Source organism: Harmonia axyridis, chromosome 5 (assembly GCF_914767665.1).
Source record: "Harmonia axyridis chromosome 5, icHarAxyr1.1, whole genome shotgun sequence".
Lineage (NCBI taxonomy): Eukaryota > Metazoa > Arthropoda > Insecta > Coleoptera > Coccinellidae > Harmonia > Harmonia axyridis.
In genome coordinates, this window is record NC_059505.1 from 16,718,330 (window position 1) to 16,734,573 (window position 16,244).

General features: G+C 32.6%; 2 protein-coding genes across 5 annotated transcripts; one reads left to right on the forward strand and one right to left on the reverse strand.

Annotated features, from left to right (window-relative positions):
• The first annotated feature begins 1,633 nt into the window (after positions 1 to 1,633).
• LOC123679857 (CTD nuclear envelope phosphatase 1 homolog) lies at positions 1,634 to 7,342 on the forward strand. 4 transcript variants are annotated; one of them, XM_045617388.1, is made up of 7 exons: positions 1,634 to 1,764; positions 1,832 to 2,125; positions 2,433 to 2,499; positions 2,601 to 2,791; positions 2,920 to 3,148; positions 5,352 to 5,507; positions 6,401 to 7,342. In XM_045617388.1, the coding sequence occupies exons 2-6, from the start codon at positions 2,027 to 2,029 to the stop codon at positions 5,495 to 5,497; spliced, it is 732 nt and encodes a 243-aa protein (XP_045473344.1). In that variant the 5' UTR covers positions 1,634 to 1,764; positions 1,832 to 2,026; the 3' UTR covers positions 5,498 to 5,507; positions 6,401 to 7,342. The 4 variants fall into 4 exon arrangements, with proteins under 4 accessions (XP_045473344.1, XP_045473345.1, XP_045473343.1 ...); XM_045617389.1 differs by having other exon boundaries at positions 6,404 to 7,342; XM_045617387.1 differs by having other exon boundaries at positions 5,352 to 5,493; positions 5,552 to 7,342.
• A 2,470-nt stretch (positions 7,343 to 9,812) lies between these two features.
• LOC123679858 (MOB kinase activator-like 4) lies at positions 9,813 to 13,752 on the reverse strand. Its single transcript, XM_045617391.1, has 4 exons — positions 13,543 to 13,752; positions 13,320 to 13,483; positions 12,814 to 13,023; positions 9,813 to 10,374 (listed from the first exon to the last, which is right to left on the reverse strand). Exons 1-4 carry the CDS (start codon positions 13,609 to 13,611, stop codon positions 10,143 to 10,145), a joined length of 675 nt encoding a protein of 224 aa, XP_045473347.1. The 5' UTR covers positions 13,612 to 13,752; the 3' UTR covers positions 9,813 to 10,142.
• Positions 13,753 to 16,244: the final 2,492 nt, after the last annotated feature.

The following is a 16,244-nucleotide window of genomic DNA, read 5'->3' on the forward strand; positions in this document are numbered from 1 at the left end:
TTAAAAAAAAATGAAATTAATACTTACAATTTAGAGACATTTTATGAACCCGAATATGGACACCTACCTACCGATTGGACCTTCACCCCCGAAATTATGTTCACCCTAAAATAGAACTTAGAAACCCACCCGATTGGACTTTTACCCGGAAGTGACTTGTACTAGAACGTGAAACAATATGGTCTGAATGGAAATAATTCACTAATAATTTAAATATTATAAATAATGTATATTTCTTCATATATTTTAGAACTTCTTTTTATTTATAATTACGCACAGGTAAATATTTCGTGAAATAAATACCTCTGTAATTTTTTTATGTTTATAGTAAATGAACATTATATTATTATTATTAAACTAATAAGAAAATCCGTGGAATCCATTGCAATCAAATGTTATTTATTTGAATGTGTAAACCGAGTGACGTCACGAATGGTTGAAGCTGATTGGTTGAAAGTTTCGAGACAACCTGTCTAAATCCATAGACTTTGCCTAAGTTCCATGGTTAAGCCCCGCCCCATTCGCCATTTTTAGGCTTAATTTAAACGTATTGTTGCCACTGTGCAGCGATGCCAGATGTACCATTATTATGGAATTTTCACGTTAATTTATTACTTATTACCAGTTGTTGAACGTAGATACCAAAGTAAATAACTGTACCATAATTTCGATAAATTCAATATTCAGCTCATAAATAATTCAACAATAACCAAATACTTATATTACAAAATAATCTTGAATCATCTGAAGTAGAAATCTACTTTTATTAGTAGATACATCTTAGGCCATCTTGGAGCTTAGAGAAATTTTGGTAAGTAAACAAGATACGCAGTGAGGAGGCCGAGCTATCGTCAATTTCATACGGGTATTGGCTATTCCATCTCGAAAAAAATTGAAATATTCTATTTTTCTTTGTCATGTAATTAATTGCATATTTGTTTCACAGTTATTACCCCAAACTAGTAAAACTTTAAAAGAAATAACTATGAAGAAAAATATTTTTTTCGGCAACCGTCCGGGAAGTGCTCACTTCCCGGACGCTTTTTCTCTGAGAAAGTAGCATTTCCCGGCCTAGTCCGGAAAGTACGTACTTCCCGGACTAGGCCGGAAAAGAATCATAGAATCCATAGCAACCGAGATAACGGCTGACAGTTCATATGAAATTAGTTGTCAAAAATTTGCATGTTTTTTTATCGCAATCGCAATTAAATATGGAAAGCAGCAGCGATAGTGTTATTTTACATGGTTGCCGAAAAAATATTGTACGCAACACGCCCGAAAATGGTTTTTTTGGACTCACAGACTTCTATTCTATTCTAAATTTTGTCTATTCGTCCAAAAAAACCCTATTTTCCGGACTTGTTACGTAAATTACTATTTTATTCCTAGTCCTTTAAGGTGTAGATAGAAGATATTGCGAACCAATCGGTAGGCATGTATAGTTTTCATAAAAAAAATTGACACCGTGTACATCCAAAATATAGGTGAACCAGAGGAGAACATCCTGTACCGTTATTCACTTATATTTAGTGTTTTCTAATGAGTGAAAATAGCCAAGGCGAAAAATAAATATTTTATTTCTTATTGTAACTAATAAATTTGTGATTATCTATAGAGAATAGGGATACCTACCTTTGTGACATTTGACTTATGCTGGAACAATAAAATTCAGATTTTTCCTAATTGAATACGTTACTGCATTTTGAATATAAAAGTTTACATCTTTAGCAGAAACCAGAATCGATCGAAAATTATCGGGTTAAAGTAATAACAATGAAAATATGAATATTAAATATTATTGAAGAAATTTTTAAATGAAACGATTTTTTAGGTTATAATGAGACATGCGCAATCTGTCAGAATCAGAACCAGCAAGTAGTGAGAATCGATGCCCTAATGGCCGCTTCTATATCTTTGAAATAATAAAATGTGATAAGTTTTAAAGTATAATAAATAATAAGGTGTTATAAAACGTGAATATATGTATCTCCAAATTTGGTGGAAGATAGCTTGAAGCAAATTTTCAATGTGGAAACAGTTACAGATGGGAATAAGGGCTTTCATGCTGATAGCCTCTCGAGTATGGACATGTCTCTGTTTCATGCTTAAAAAACAAGCCAGAGCTGTGAGTTAAAAATAATACATAAATGATTAAGCAAAAATATTAGTTATTTCTTGATAAACTTCTCAGGTTCTTCTAACAATATTCTTTGATGCTGTTTTGACTTATTGACAAGTACTAGAAATGTCGTGTTTACAATTTCTTATTGGAATTTTTCTTGAATGTAGATTAAGATATGTATATATATAATTTGGAATTGAAATTGTAATTTTCATTCCTAATCGAATTTTGGCAATGAAGTTTATTGGAAATTTGCCAGATAAATAATTCAAACTGTAAAATTCTAGTGTTATTTTTCAATTACTTTCAGATCATTCAACATCAGTCAGTAAAATATGAGCTTTATCCTCTGTCGCCTTTATCGAGACATAGACTTAGTAAGTACTATTTGAAGTTTTGCACATATGTGATATATAAATAGTTTAATAGAACGACAATAATTTCTTACAGTTTATTAATTTCTTCAATTCTTTTTTAGGTATAGTTAAAAGGAAGACCCTTGTTCTAGATTTAGATGAAACATTGATTCATTCTCATCATGATGGAGTAATAAGGCAGACAGTAAGACCTGGGACACCACCAGACTTTGTACTAAAGGTTGTTATTGATCGGCACCCAGTGAGATTTTTTGTTCACAAACGACCACATGTAGATTTTTTCTTAGATATAGTAAGTGTATTATATGTATCATTAAGCTCATTATACTTGTAAAAATATTTTATTTCCAGAAAATGTTCTAATATATGTTAGAATAGATTTTCTCTCAAAATATTGAAATAAATTATTCTTATCATTAGGTTTCACAATGGTATGAGCTGGTAGTTTTCACAGCCAGCATGGAAATTTATGGTGCTGCAGTCGCTGACAAATTAGACAATGGTAGAGGTATACTAAGGCGGAGATTCTATCGGCAGCATTGTACACCTGATCTTGGATCATATACAAAAGATCTTAGTGCTATATGTAATGATCTCTCTAGTGTTTTCATTCTAGATAATAGTCCAGGTGCCTATAGAGCATATCCTGGTAAGTGAACAAAATACCTCACATTTTGGTGCCTGCTGTTTTTGGATTGTTTCTAAGTAAATTTCAGGTAGACAATTATTAGCAGCTATTAAATTTAATCTTTGAAATTTAGCCTTTAGATATAATAATCATTGCATAACAAGGTATTGCCGCACACAGGTACCGTCTGATCTTAAACTTTTGGAAAGAAACAAATTTTAACACATACTGAAATTTTCACAGTTCACTTTTTAAAATGCATAGGATACCAAAATCAAATAAAAAATACACAAGCTGTCTGCCGGTGAGACAGTTTTCGCTGAGGTTTTTAACTGTATCCCATATTGAAATGTACAATGTCCCGTTCAATTTTCTAGTGCTAATACTGAGATTCATCTACACATGCTTTATTGTTAGAAGTTAACAATTTTTTGTATTGCTGTCTCAAAAGAACATATATGTTGGAAATTATAAGAGATATTCGCATGAAATTTGGTACAAAAATCAGTTGCTACACTGTATTGATTCTCCTACATCAAGATTACGGTTCATGACTTTTTAAGCCAAAAAATATAAGGGAATCAAATTTTGAAGATTTAATATCTATAGAAGTAGTCAGCAGAGGATTATGAAAATTCAAAATTATCTAGGCTATGATTATATTGAATACTACATTTTCCTCTAAATATAATGCTGATAAGAGTATTAAAATTTTGTGCTCAATCACTTCTGAAGAAGTAGAATCAAGAAGTCTTCGCTTCCGATTAAATAAATAAATTCATTCGATTCAACTAATTTTGTACAATTCTTTCTAATTTCATTGGACCAAGTTCTGTTCTGTTCAAATCACTTATTTTTACATTTGTAAGTTATATTACCTTCAGATGCAATAGAGATGTCAGAAAAACTCAATTCAAACATGAGCAATAAAAGGAATGGGATAGGTTGGGTGAGAGGCTCAAAGAAAATGTTCACATACAAGTGTCCGTAGTGGCCATGTCAAACTTGAAGCAATTGAAGATTAAATAATGATAAAAGTCTCAAGATCATATGTTTTTTAATAAAACCATTAACTTTTTCTCCTCAGTAGTATTTTCTGTAGCGTTGGTGCATGTATATAAAGAATAATATGTGTTTACTTCTATATATTCTGAGAACTTGTACTTCTATTTATCATATGCAAAATTTGAAAATTATTATTGAAGGTTTGGCCCCATTATTTTCAATGATTTGCATATATTGAAAATATACTATCTGAAGTATAACTCCTTTCTTGTTAAGTATCCTCTTCATGTTTTTTTGAATGTAAACCATAAGGAAATGCTGGTTTGTTCTAGAGTCAAATTTCTCTTCTACAAGAAACAGTTCTGAAAATTAGTTTCTAAGTTCTTTAAATACCCAAAGAGCAATGAAATCATCTCTTGCGAAAACTTTCAAGCTATCTATGCCTTAAGACATATAAGAATTTATTCTATTATAATTATCTTTTGTCAGTCATCACCACTTCCCTTTACTTAAATTTTTTGAGCTAATAATTTGTTGAATATTCACAGTTTCATCTTCTGTTGATAAATGTTTGTCCACTGTTAAAAAGTACTACAAACATTGTTCACCTGTTGTTTCTAACTTTTGGACAGCACTTAATAAGTTTGTGAGTTCTGATAATGGTAATTCATCTTCATGCTCGAAATCCACAACTTCACATTCGTGTTTCTTGGAGCCAGCTTTTTGAGAACAGATTTCAATGGTTGAGGAAGTTAACTTATTCCATGATAATTTTATGAAATAGGGGCAATAGGCTTGTTTGATCCAATATTCAATGTACTTTGTAAGCATACATTTGTCTTTAAAAAATTTATGTATAGGGTGTTTTATTAGAAATATATTATTCTCAGTCCAGGCCTGTACTACTGAATTTTAACTAGCACTGCATATTGCTCATTGTCCTAGACTTAATCCTCAAAATTTTCATGGAAATCTATCAATGCATTGAAGTGTTATATCAGTTGAAAGTTTTTGATGAAATGCAGAAAACCCCTTGTATCTTATAAACGACAAGACTTAGGACAATTTTCAGCACTGATCCAAATCATCCAGTTTGATGTGCATACGTGCTGAAAGCATGTGCTGTTATTCATATATCCATCCAAAATCGGTTTTCTGGCACCAAAAAAAATACCATTGTTGGGCTGTGCATTTTTCATAGTTGATTTATTTTTAACAGATAATGCAATTCCTATTAAGTCATGGTTCTCTGATCCATATGATGTGGCATTGCTCAATCTTCTACCAGTCTTGGATGCCTTGAGATTTACAGCAGATGTTAGATCCGTTCTTTCCAGAAATCTTCATTTGCATCGACTGTGGTAGATCTAATTAGGTGAGTTAACCTTTAATTTGTTTACTGAGTAGCCATTCTTTCAGCAGGATTAAAAACGATACGCCATATGTTCATCCTTTGTGCAAAATTCAGCGAAATGACTCATCAGCTACAGACCTCACAGCACAGTTTAATGATAAGCAACAGATAGCTCAACAAAATGAAATCACTTTTGAAAATATTGTGACGCAAGTGCAGGAGTATGAAACTGATAACAGTAACGGTAGTAAAGTTAATAATAGAGTGTCCCAACGATCATGCAATTGAGATAAGAAGTGATTAAATACAGTAGTAAGAAGATATTTCAGTCTGATTCTATATGTTCTGAAGTTGAATTTTTAGTGCCACAAAAATTGTTTCGTATTACATACTTCTTTATGCAAATTTTGCATTTAAAAAAATTTATCTCGTATTAAGTGATTTGGAGTGAAATTAATTTAAAAATATAGCTGTATTATTTTCTGATTTTTCAGAATATAATGTAGGATTGTTTGAATCTATTGGTAAAATTTTTCCTTCATCAGTTCAATAAGCAGCAGAAACAATTTTTTGAATGTGACACTTATAAAAGGTTGAGTGGAAACCCTTTCTTTGTAGCTTTGCTTTTATTTTTTGATCTCAACCTAATTTCATCATCAGTGTACATTTTGAAATATGTATCTAAATCAGCATTTTATTCTGTACATATTTAGAATAATAAACTTTTTTTCCATATAAATATATATTTCAATTTTTTAAACACACATAAGAAGCTGAAAAGTAATTTATTATCAGCATACTAAATTTGACTCCAAGATTCCTGCATTTCATCCTTAAAAGCAGTTGCTGAATATTTTATATAATTTTAATTTTACTATTTTCTGAGTATTATATTCATCAAAATATTGTTGAAGCAGGTACCTGATGTATCTATGTGTCATCGCTTGCCATCATTGAAGACCACTTGACAACTACCCATATTCAAAAAAATTTTAATGTTAAGACCAAAGCTAATTCTTAAACACGAATGAAGAAAATCTTCATTTCAGGATTTTTTTGTCAAAAGTTTTTCATCTCCACCAATATTCTTTGATAAGCTATGTATTCTTTGTATTTTTTCTGTATCAGAAAATGCAGGAATGCTGCTGAATTTTAAATTTTTTCTTATGGAGAAATTTTGAAGTGAAAAATGTCTGTATATATTGTAGAATAAAAATTTTCCTCAGTTTGTTATGAATTGTTATCTTGCAATAATTGTACTTAAACATTGTTGAATATTTTTTTTTGATCTTATGCTTTCTAAAAATTTTGATAATTTGGTTATGTCCAAATATCTGTGTGGCTTACTGAAATTTGTTCTCAAAATTCAAAATCCTATTTATTTTCAATTAAAAGACATTTAAAACACTACGCTACCTTGGAAACAATTTTATTTGTCTCAATATTTATTGTGAATCTTGCAAATTTATGTGATACAGCTGAGCATTGTTATATCTGACAAAAGAATCATAAAATTAAATGTAAATAATCTTGTACAAAGGTTTGATATAGTTATAGCTAAATTAATCAGAATTAGGTGCTTCTATGCTCATATTCATTTTTGTTGATCTTCATGTTTTAATGTTATGTAGGTTTCTATACATAGTACAACTCTTATTTTTCTCAATATTTCGTGTTCACTATTTACAATTATTTTATTTTCTGTATTTTTTCTTATCATCACTTTGTACATAGGGTCTTTTTGTCTTATTTATGAGTAAATATTTGGAGATTGTAAGTATAGTGATGGCGGAACAAAGTACCTTTAAATACTGTGAACTATGTAAAATAGGATTAATAAATTTTAATGAAAACAATGTTTTTTATATTTAAAAACTATGTTATATCATATTTTCAACGTACAATAACAAAAATAAATTTTTTTTTTTTTTACTTTTAAATCAATATCAAGACAAATTTCAATTATATATATGGACCAAATCAAAGAAATGCAAGTAAAATGTGGTTGTTCATATACGAGGTCTGGCTATTAAATAACGAGACTGCGCGCCTAGAGGGCGCTGTAAAAGGGTTGGGGAAAAAAAGAGTAGTTTTTTTAGATGCTTTGGGCATCTAGATCAAAATATTTAGATGCATAGACAAAAGTCTATGCACGTACCAAAACACGTTCTCGTCACTATTATTGTATTTGTGCAGTAGCAGCAAAGACTAGTCTGTGGTAGCGGTTTGAAACGAACGAGTTTTTTTCTCGTGTGACGAAAAACAGAAGCAACGTATCAATCTCAAATTTCTAGTTGAATTGAAAAACTCCGACTAAGTGCTATAAATTGTTGCAAGAGGCCTAGGGGACAATTCTCTCTCTCGTGTGCCAATTTTTGAGTGGTGTAAGCGCTTCAGTGAGGACAGAGAGAGCACCAACGCCCAGGTCGCTCTGTCACTGTTTCAACTCCGGAAACAGTGATCAAAATCAACCGAATTGTGAATCCAGATGGTCATTCGATAATATGTACGCACAATTTGGTTGATTTTGGTCACTGTTTCCGGAGTTCAAACAGTGACAGAGTGACCTGAGCGTTGGTCATTTTCAGTGCAATCTCGGTCCTCACTGAAGCGCTTACACTACTCAAAAACACGCTCACGAGATTGTCCCCATAATAGGCCTCTTGCAACAATTTATAGCACTCTGTCGGAGTTTTTTCAATTCAACGAGAAATCTGAGATTGATACGTTGCTCCTGTTTTTCGGCACGAGAAAAAAACTCGTTCGTTTTGGTACGTGAATAGACAAGATAGCTAGATCCCCAAAGCACTACTCGTTTTTTCCCCAACCCTTTTACGGCGCCCTCCAGGCGCAGTCTCGTTATTTAATAGCCAGACCTCGTATAAATAAGTGACTAATTCCATATTCAAATAAGTTATGACTTATACAGTTATATAAATTTCAGATCATCAATTTTGTAGTAACAGATATGAAAAATATTTATAGGCCATTTTCAGACTGAGTGACAACACTTTTAACTGAAGTTGAAATATGTCTAAACACTTGAAATGTTACACATGTATAGCAATTGATATTGATCTATATCTGCTGATCAAAAAATGCAGTTTTACTTGAAAAGTATTAAAAGATATTTGATGCATACAAATATAGTGTCAAGCACAGTTTTCTACAGTAGGAAAATTCATATCGCACTATGATGGAATACTTAACTTTTGTTATAGCTATATATTTTTGAGAAAAACAAAATTTAAGTTGAATAATATTATTTTATTATGTGGAGATTCTGTGCCTTTCTACTATAATTATGTATATGAATTAAATGAAAATTATCTCTGCCAATAGTTTCCTAAAGAGTCTCCATACACATACGTTGTTTGCTGTCTTGTTAAGTTCCATTAGGCGGATCGGAGTGGAAAAGTTCTTTTGTCGGTTGTTCATTGAGCACCTTGAGGATGCGGCAGTATCGTCTCAATGGGCCCAGTAGATATACCAGCAACGCACGGACGGATTTTCAAGAAAAGTACAACGAAGAGCAGAATTAAATAAATAATACATTTTTGATTATTTCAATACAAAAATATCCAGAATTATGATACTTGAGATTAGAAGTATTCTATTGATTTTTATGGGACTAATTTTACTTTAGCAAATACAGTTGAGTTTACCTATAATGATGAGTGTCGCATTTAACGAGAGCTGGGTTTTAGCGAACAATTTCTGTGGGAACAAATCGGTCTCCATTTAATTCAATGTAATATATAAGTTGGATATAATGAGTTCGGTTATAACAGCAGTTCGGATATTGCAAAAATTATTTTTACAAATTTTATAGAACTGCTTCTTTCACAACGAGATTTGATCACTCAGTCAACACAGAAAACCCCTCAATACAGGGACTGACAAAGCATTGCTAGATTGGTTCAAACGAAAAAGGATTCAAAACGTACCAATTTGTGGTCTGATATTGCAGAAGAAAACAGAAGATTTTTCTAGACTACTGTCCCCTGATAACGGAAACGTATCCTATTCCAAAAGCTGGATAGAACATTTCAAAAGAAGGTACCTTATAACTTCAAGTGGAATGCACGAAGAAGCTGCAAGTGCTTCAATTGAAAGTAGAGATGATTGGTTGAATAATAATAATAATGAATAATCTTTGGCCCGACATAAGAAAAAATTAATGATGATATTTTCAATGCTGAAATTGAGAAAATTATTGGTTGTAGGAAAATTAAGAACACCTAGATGCTTCAAGTCTTGTAAAAATTCATTCATTCATCAAGATAACACAATGATAAAATCAAAATAAGATGAAACAAGATTCAGTATCGCTTTAAATTTTAATAATTCCCATAATTTTTTACATCAATATTCTCACCAAACATTAGCTAATGAATGGTTTTACATGAACTTTGAATTTAATCAAAGAAATATTTTATGAGATACAATGAAATAATTTATCTACATACATATTTCGAGTCAAACTAATATACAGTAAACAAAAAACACTTATAGTTCATGACAAAAATTAATTTTTGTTATACAAAATGTGATGGACTAAAAAAATTTGGAATGAAAACCATGAAAATGTTAAAAGGTCACTCCAGATTTCTATCTTTATTCACTTAAGCTTTTTGGATAGGTGACTGATACACACTAAGCTTCTGATTCTCCTGTAGTAGCTTCTCCTAATATTGGTACAATGAGATTATCTTTTGACATTAAATTATATTTGGTTACAAAATGAGTGAACCTCTTACACAAACAAGTTTCTGTTTCAAATTCGTCAAATATGGAGCGATGGTGGTAGTATGCATGAGAAAATATTCTGTACACTCTTCGGCAGACAGATCCAAGCTTTGCTACAGATGACTCTTTAATACTAACCCTGTAAAGTAAATATGAATGGGCATCAATACACTTATTTTTCAATTATTCAAGAAAAGTATTGTTTAAAAAAAATGCTGGCACAAATGTCTTCACTAACAAATTCATTAATACAGAGTATTCATAAACAAGGGGCTGGCCATACATAGCAGGTTTCTAGCTTAGAATAACAAAGAGGTTGGGAATTATCACAAAGTTCGAACTATTGTAATATTCTTAACTTCGGCTAATCATTGAATCATTCTGTCAACACCGCACATTATTTCTGTTCCTCCTTCTCTGAGCAAATGTTGACCGATCACGAGAATGTCACGTGGTGGTGTTCCCTCTTAATGCTGACCGCGTTACATTCTAATATTTCCTACTTCATGTGACTCAGCAAATCATAAGGGAATCACATGAGGATCTGAGGTGATAGTTTGGCTGTGCATCTAGCTTTGTCACTGTGACCCCTCATCACTTCAGGCTGAAAAGGATCTAAGAAGATCATGATCTAGTAAATATATTGCCGATTCATATTCAAATAAAATATGTTCACTATCCATCAGGCCCATAGAATAGTTATCACCAAAGTCAACATCCTCAAAAAAAAAAAGACATTAATATTTGAAGTCCTCATAGATATTTCCCAGGCTTGCGATACGGGTCTCAACCAGAAAAAAAAAATACAGAACCTTATAAGGATAGGTGTGCCTCCGGCCAGTATATTACTACCAGTGCTCTTGTTCTGTAAACCAGAGATGAGACTGGAATAGCTACCGTCGCTGACGACAAGCTTTTTGATATTGAAAAATCTAGACACTCATTCAGAATAAAAATCAATCATACAAAATTGGCTCAAGTAACTACTTGCTTAAAAAATTTACCTCTCATTCATAATTTATACAATGTTTATATCAGTGAACAAAATTGTAATATATTTGGATCTTACAGTTGATTGCGTACACTATAGGAAATTGCAAATCAATATCGTGACCACATGTAAAAAAGTGTTAAATATTATAGAATGTCTATAGAGCATTTCATGAGGCTCTAATAGGAAGTAGTTCTTAGCTTGTATAGAGAAACTATCCCGAATGGAATATAGCATAGTTGTCTGCCTCAGCTCAAAAATGACATCTATGTAAACTGAGCACCATACACAGGGAAGGTCTCAGATTGGGTATTAGTGCATTTCTTACAACTACATCAGCCTCAGTATATTGTGATTAGGGAAAAACGCCTCTAAATTATATGGTTCTAGTTTAATTAAAAACTTTCTCTCTGAGAACCTTATCATTATATGCAGCTCTAATTCACAAAGGCAAACAATTGAAGAATTTCATACAGAAGAGCCTTATTCCTCCTAACTTAACCTATGAACAGGCAACACATACAAGTGATTTCTATTATTGTAAGAGCGAGATTAAATAATAATAATAAACGCCTTTATTAGATAGATGCATTCTACTCAGGGGCGAAGTCTAGCAATGCTATTCAACTTAATGAAAAAATTGAATACTCTAAGACAAAAAAAAATAATCAAGAAAAAAAACAGAACAAAAAGGGATACATGGAATAGAAGGAAACGGCCTCTCGGATCACCTAGTTATAAAACGACTACGATGATGATGAATTTATCTATGGGCATAGTTTATTGAGAAGACAAAAACAGTCTCTTGATAGCAAGTTTAAATGTATATGAGGAAAGCGTTCTAAGGGAAGAAGGTATTTTATTATATTCAATAACAGCGTTGTAGTGGAACGATTTTTTGAAACCAGATGTGAAATGTCTGGGAATATGCAGACTTGTTACATGTCTGAGAGAACCTCTAAAATTCAGGAGAAGGCGAAGATAAATAGGTCATCCAGTGTCAAGCACCTTATGTACCAAATAAAGTAAACCTTTACCCTGTTCTCCATTCTCAGCCAGCCAAGTTTGTTTATTTTTTGAGATATGTTGAGGGAATACTTCGCTAGATCAAAAATGAATTTGCAACAATAGTTTTGAACCTTTTGAATTCGTTTTCTGTAGCAAACGTTGAGACAGAAACCATACACAAAGTAACCATAATTGAAGTGGGACAGTACAAGTGATTCGACTAACTTTAAACGAAGACCTGGGCTGAGTAATTCACGATTCAAATAAAGGAGTTTCAAAGCAGCAAAAGACCTTTTCAGTAGGGAAGTCACATGATCGCTGAACTTGAGCTTGTGGTCAATAAGTAAACCCAAATTTTTTGCACACTCCACACATAAACGTTGAAAAATTCTCTCTACATACATAAATAACAACATACCAACCAGAATAAATGAATTCATTTTTACTAAATATTTTTTTTTTAAAAGGATTGTTTATAAAAGTATAAAATATATCAGAAATCTAAGAGACATAACTTCATTTATTCCCTTATTGATTTCCACAAAAACCAAGAAGATATTAAAAAAAATTATTACTTACCTACTAGGAAAATATTTATTACTGTTCAGAAGACATGCTGCTCCATCTAAGGTATGTCTTGTATAATCTATGGCAGCACATTCTTTAGGGGTTTTATGAGCTGCACATAAAAATATCCATTGCTCTGTTGCTGTCATTTGGTTACATGTTTCTGGACGACATTCTTCTTGGAGGCGGATAGCCAAACCATTCAGTTCCATACAGAATTGTCTAAAATATGTTAAATCCAAGAGAGTTATATCACCATGGTATGATTTGTTTGAAAAGCATTCATAGACAGCTCAGTTTTGTAAATTTATGCTCTCCAATTCCTCAATTAAGCTTTAGATACAGTGCAACTAAAGCACAATTTTAAGGATGTTGCAGTAAATAAGTGACAGAGCAACTGGTTAAAATTGCCTTCGAATCTCATCTTAGTTTTTTTCATTAAATAGATGATTATCATAGAAAACAGAAGCATTATATAATAAAAATTATAGATTCTGAGTAATTAATAAGCAGTTCACCTCAAATGCTCATATTTCCATACACCTTCATCTAGAGTTTCTGGCATTTTTAATATTAGCTCAATATTACTTGGATCTTTACGTATCAATTGTTGAATACACTGTTGAACTGCCAAGGTACTATCCATCTCTTCGTAAGCTTCATCAGGCCAACGACAAAAATCCTATATAAAAAGAAGGAACATATTAATATAAAACAAAATATTTACGTGAAAGTATTAACCTCTGCTTTTGTTCCAGGTCTGTTTCTTCGCAAAATTGTAGCACCATCAGCCATCTTCATTTTGGACATCAAAATTACTTATATATGTCGAGAAGTTCTCTAGCCTGAAAAATTTACAAAATATACTTGGAACTTTATTCGAGTATTATAACTATTGTGGACGTTCTGAACTCAATGGAAAACAGTAGCTGACACTGACAGCCATTGACATTCGTGACTTTTGTTTTCATTTGATCCCGTGAAATATACAGGGTGAAGGGTCCCCTAATGAAAGTCATGTCGTTTTCGAGATATATTCTACAATAAATATGTGGAATTATAACAATAGGTGAAATAGAATTATAAAGATATCTATATAAACAAAATTAATGAATAAAATCAGGAACGCACTGAAGAGAAATCAGAATTGCTTTTGGGCGCTCGTTCATTCAGGCGCTTATTGCACCCTTGGTCTTGGAGAGCACATAACCTTATATAGGAATATGATATATTTAATTACTTCGATTAAATTATCAAAAATCACCTCATCAGATAATCAACGAAGTTACCCGTGAAGACAATCACTAGACTCAATTTTATCAATTTTCATTTCAACATTTAAATAAGATTGTTCCTCAATTTATTCAATCAACACCAGAGAAGACAAACTTACTGTAATAGCAGACGAAAACAACTCAGATATCACATTATTACAGGAACCAATACTAGGCCCAGTTTCACCAAACAGCACTTGATCCCAGATTGATTAAACTCCGCTTGTTACTAAAATCTACGACTACGGCCTACGTATCACCTATCGAAGAGATCTGTCTCTTCGATAGGTGATACGTAGGCCATAGTCGTAGATTTTACCGTTTTTTAGGCCCAGTTTCACCAAATGCTTTAATCTTGACTTAGCTCTTAAGTGAGGCCTTAGATCACGATTAATGTAATGTAGCGTTTCACCACACTCTAAAGCGCCATTTAATCGACCAATCGCGATTTAGCACTAATCGGCCATTTTTGGAGGATTATAACTAAGATGCATCTTAATTATAACCTTTCAAGTTGAGATTAATAATTATTTATCAGTATTTCAATCTAAATCTAATCTAGTGTTGCCACTTCTGAGTGGCAACACTAGATTAGATTTAGATTTAATTAAGGAGGTTACGTTTCACTGCGACCTAATGGTCTATTGTGCCCCTCATCAGAGTTATTCTCTCCATAACTTGATCTACAGCTCGCCTTCCAGTTCCAGAGTTCTGATGAACTCCAATATCTGGGATGGCTTCAAGGAGGCTAATTCCTCACTTATATAAGTTTCGTATCCAAAGTAGGTTTTGCGTTGGCTACTTGGCTAGCAATGGCGAGGCATTACGTCACCAGGTGATCCGGAGTTTCTTCCTCCTCCCCACAGAATCTGCACTCGTCATTTTCTGTTAGACCGATTCTCATGAGGTGTTTCCTAAAGCGGCAATAATGCCCTGTGAGAAATCCATTAAGGAGGTGGGAGCATTAATGAAGAGCAGAATTAGACATCATAAAAAATAGTAACATCACTGGTGACCTAAACAACAAAAACGCAGAATGGAACATCAATTGAAAGAACCAATAGAAGAGGAAACCAATAATTATTACGATATGCGGAAAATATAAATATTCAAATTATGGCACCAGGAATAAACAGACCTTTATAGTGGAAAAGCCGACATACTGGAGATATCTTTAAACAATAACATAAGCGTCAATGTGAAAATACAAGTGATCAACAACACCATTTCAGATCATCACCCGATGGAAATTATTGTAGGAGTAGAAGACACAGAGACACTTAAAAAAATCGGACCATACATGACTGGGAAAAATTGAAAAAAAACCTTGGAAAACCCTTTCAAAAATCAATAATATGAACTTCAATAAGATGCAACAGACCGTCAACCTAGAGGAAGTTATAAAAAATTTTAAACAAGGAATCAATCCCTGAAATTGAAATAGAGGAAAAGAAAACAAAAATACCCGAACACATCAAAAATCTCATTGATCTCAAGAAACTCGCAAGAAGAGAGTACCAGAGAAATCCGAGATGTTAAACAGTTATAAATCAACTAAACAACTCCATTAAAGTAATATATGGTATACGGTCCATGTCTCACAAGAGCAGATAGGAATGATAGGATTAGGATTCAGCGGGTTCAGAGATCTTGCCTTCGATTTATTTATGGAATACGTAAATATGATCCAGTAATCCATAAACTGAAGTGTTGCAATTGGTTGGATATGGATAGAAGACGAGAACTTCATTCGGCTGTGTTGTTTCATTCCATCATAGTTCACCAGAGTCCACCTTACCTATACAATAAAATACGTTTTCGATCTGATGTACATAATCTCAATTTGAGGCATAGGGGACTGATTTCACCACCTGCTCATTCAACAGCGTTGTTCACTAGATCTTTTTCTTACCAAGTTTACGCTTTGTACAATCAGATACGGAATGACTTCAAGGGTCTCGGTCTACTAGCCAAGTTTAGATACAGGATGAAGCTATTGCTTCTTGGACGATTAGTGTGAGGTGCAAGCGGTATGATTGAATGTTTTCATCTTATTTTTTTTTCAATTAGTGCATGGAATTATGCGGGGGAACTTTTTTTTATTTTTTTTTTTCATGTTACTATAGTGGAACAAACAGTTTGTGTGAATTTGGAGCTTAATTTCATATC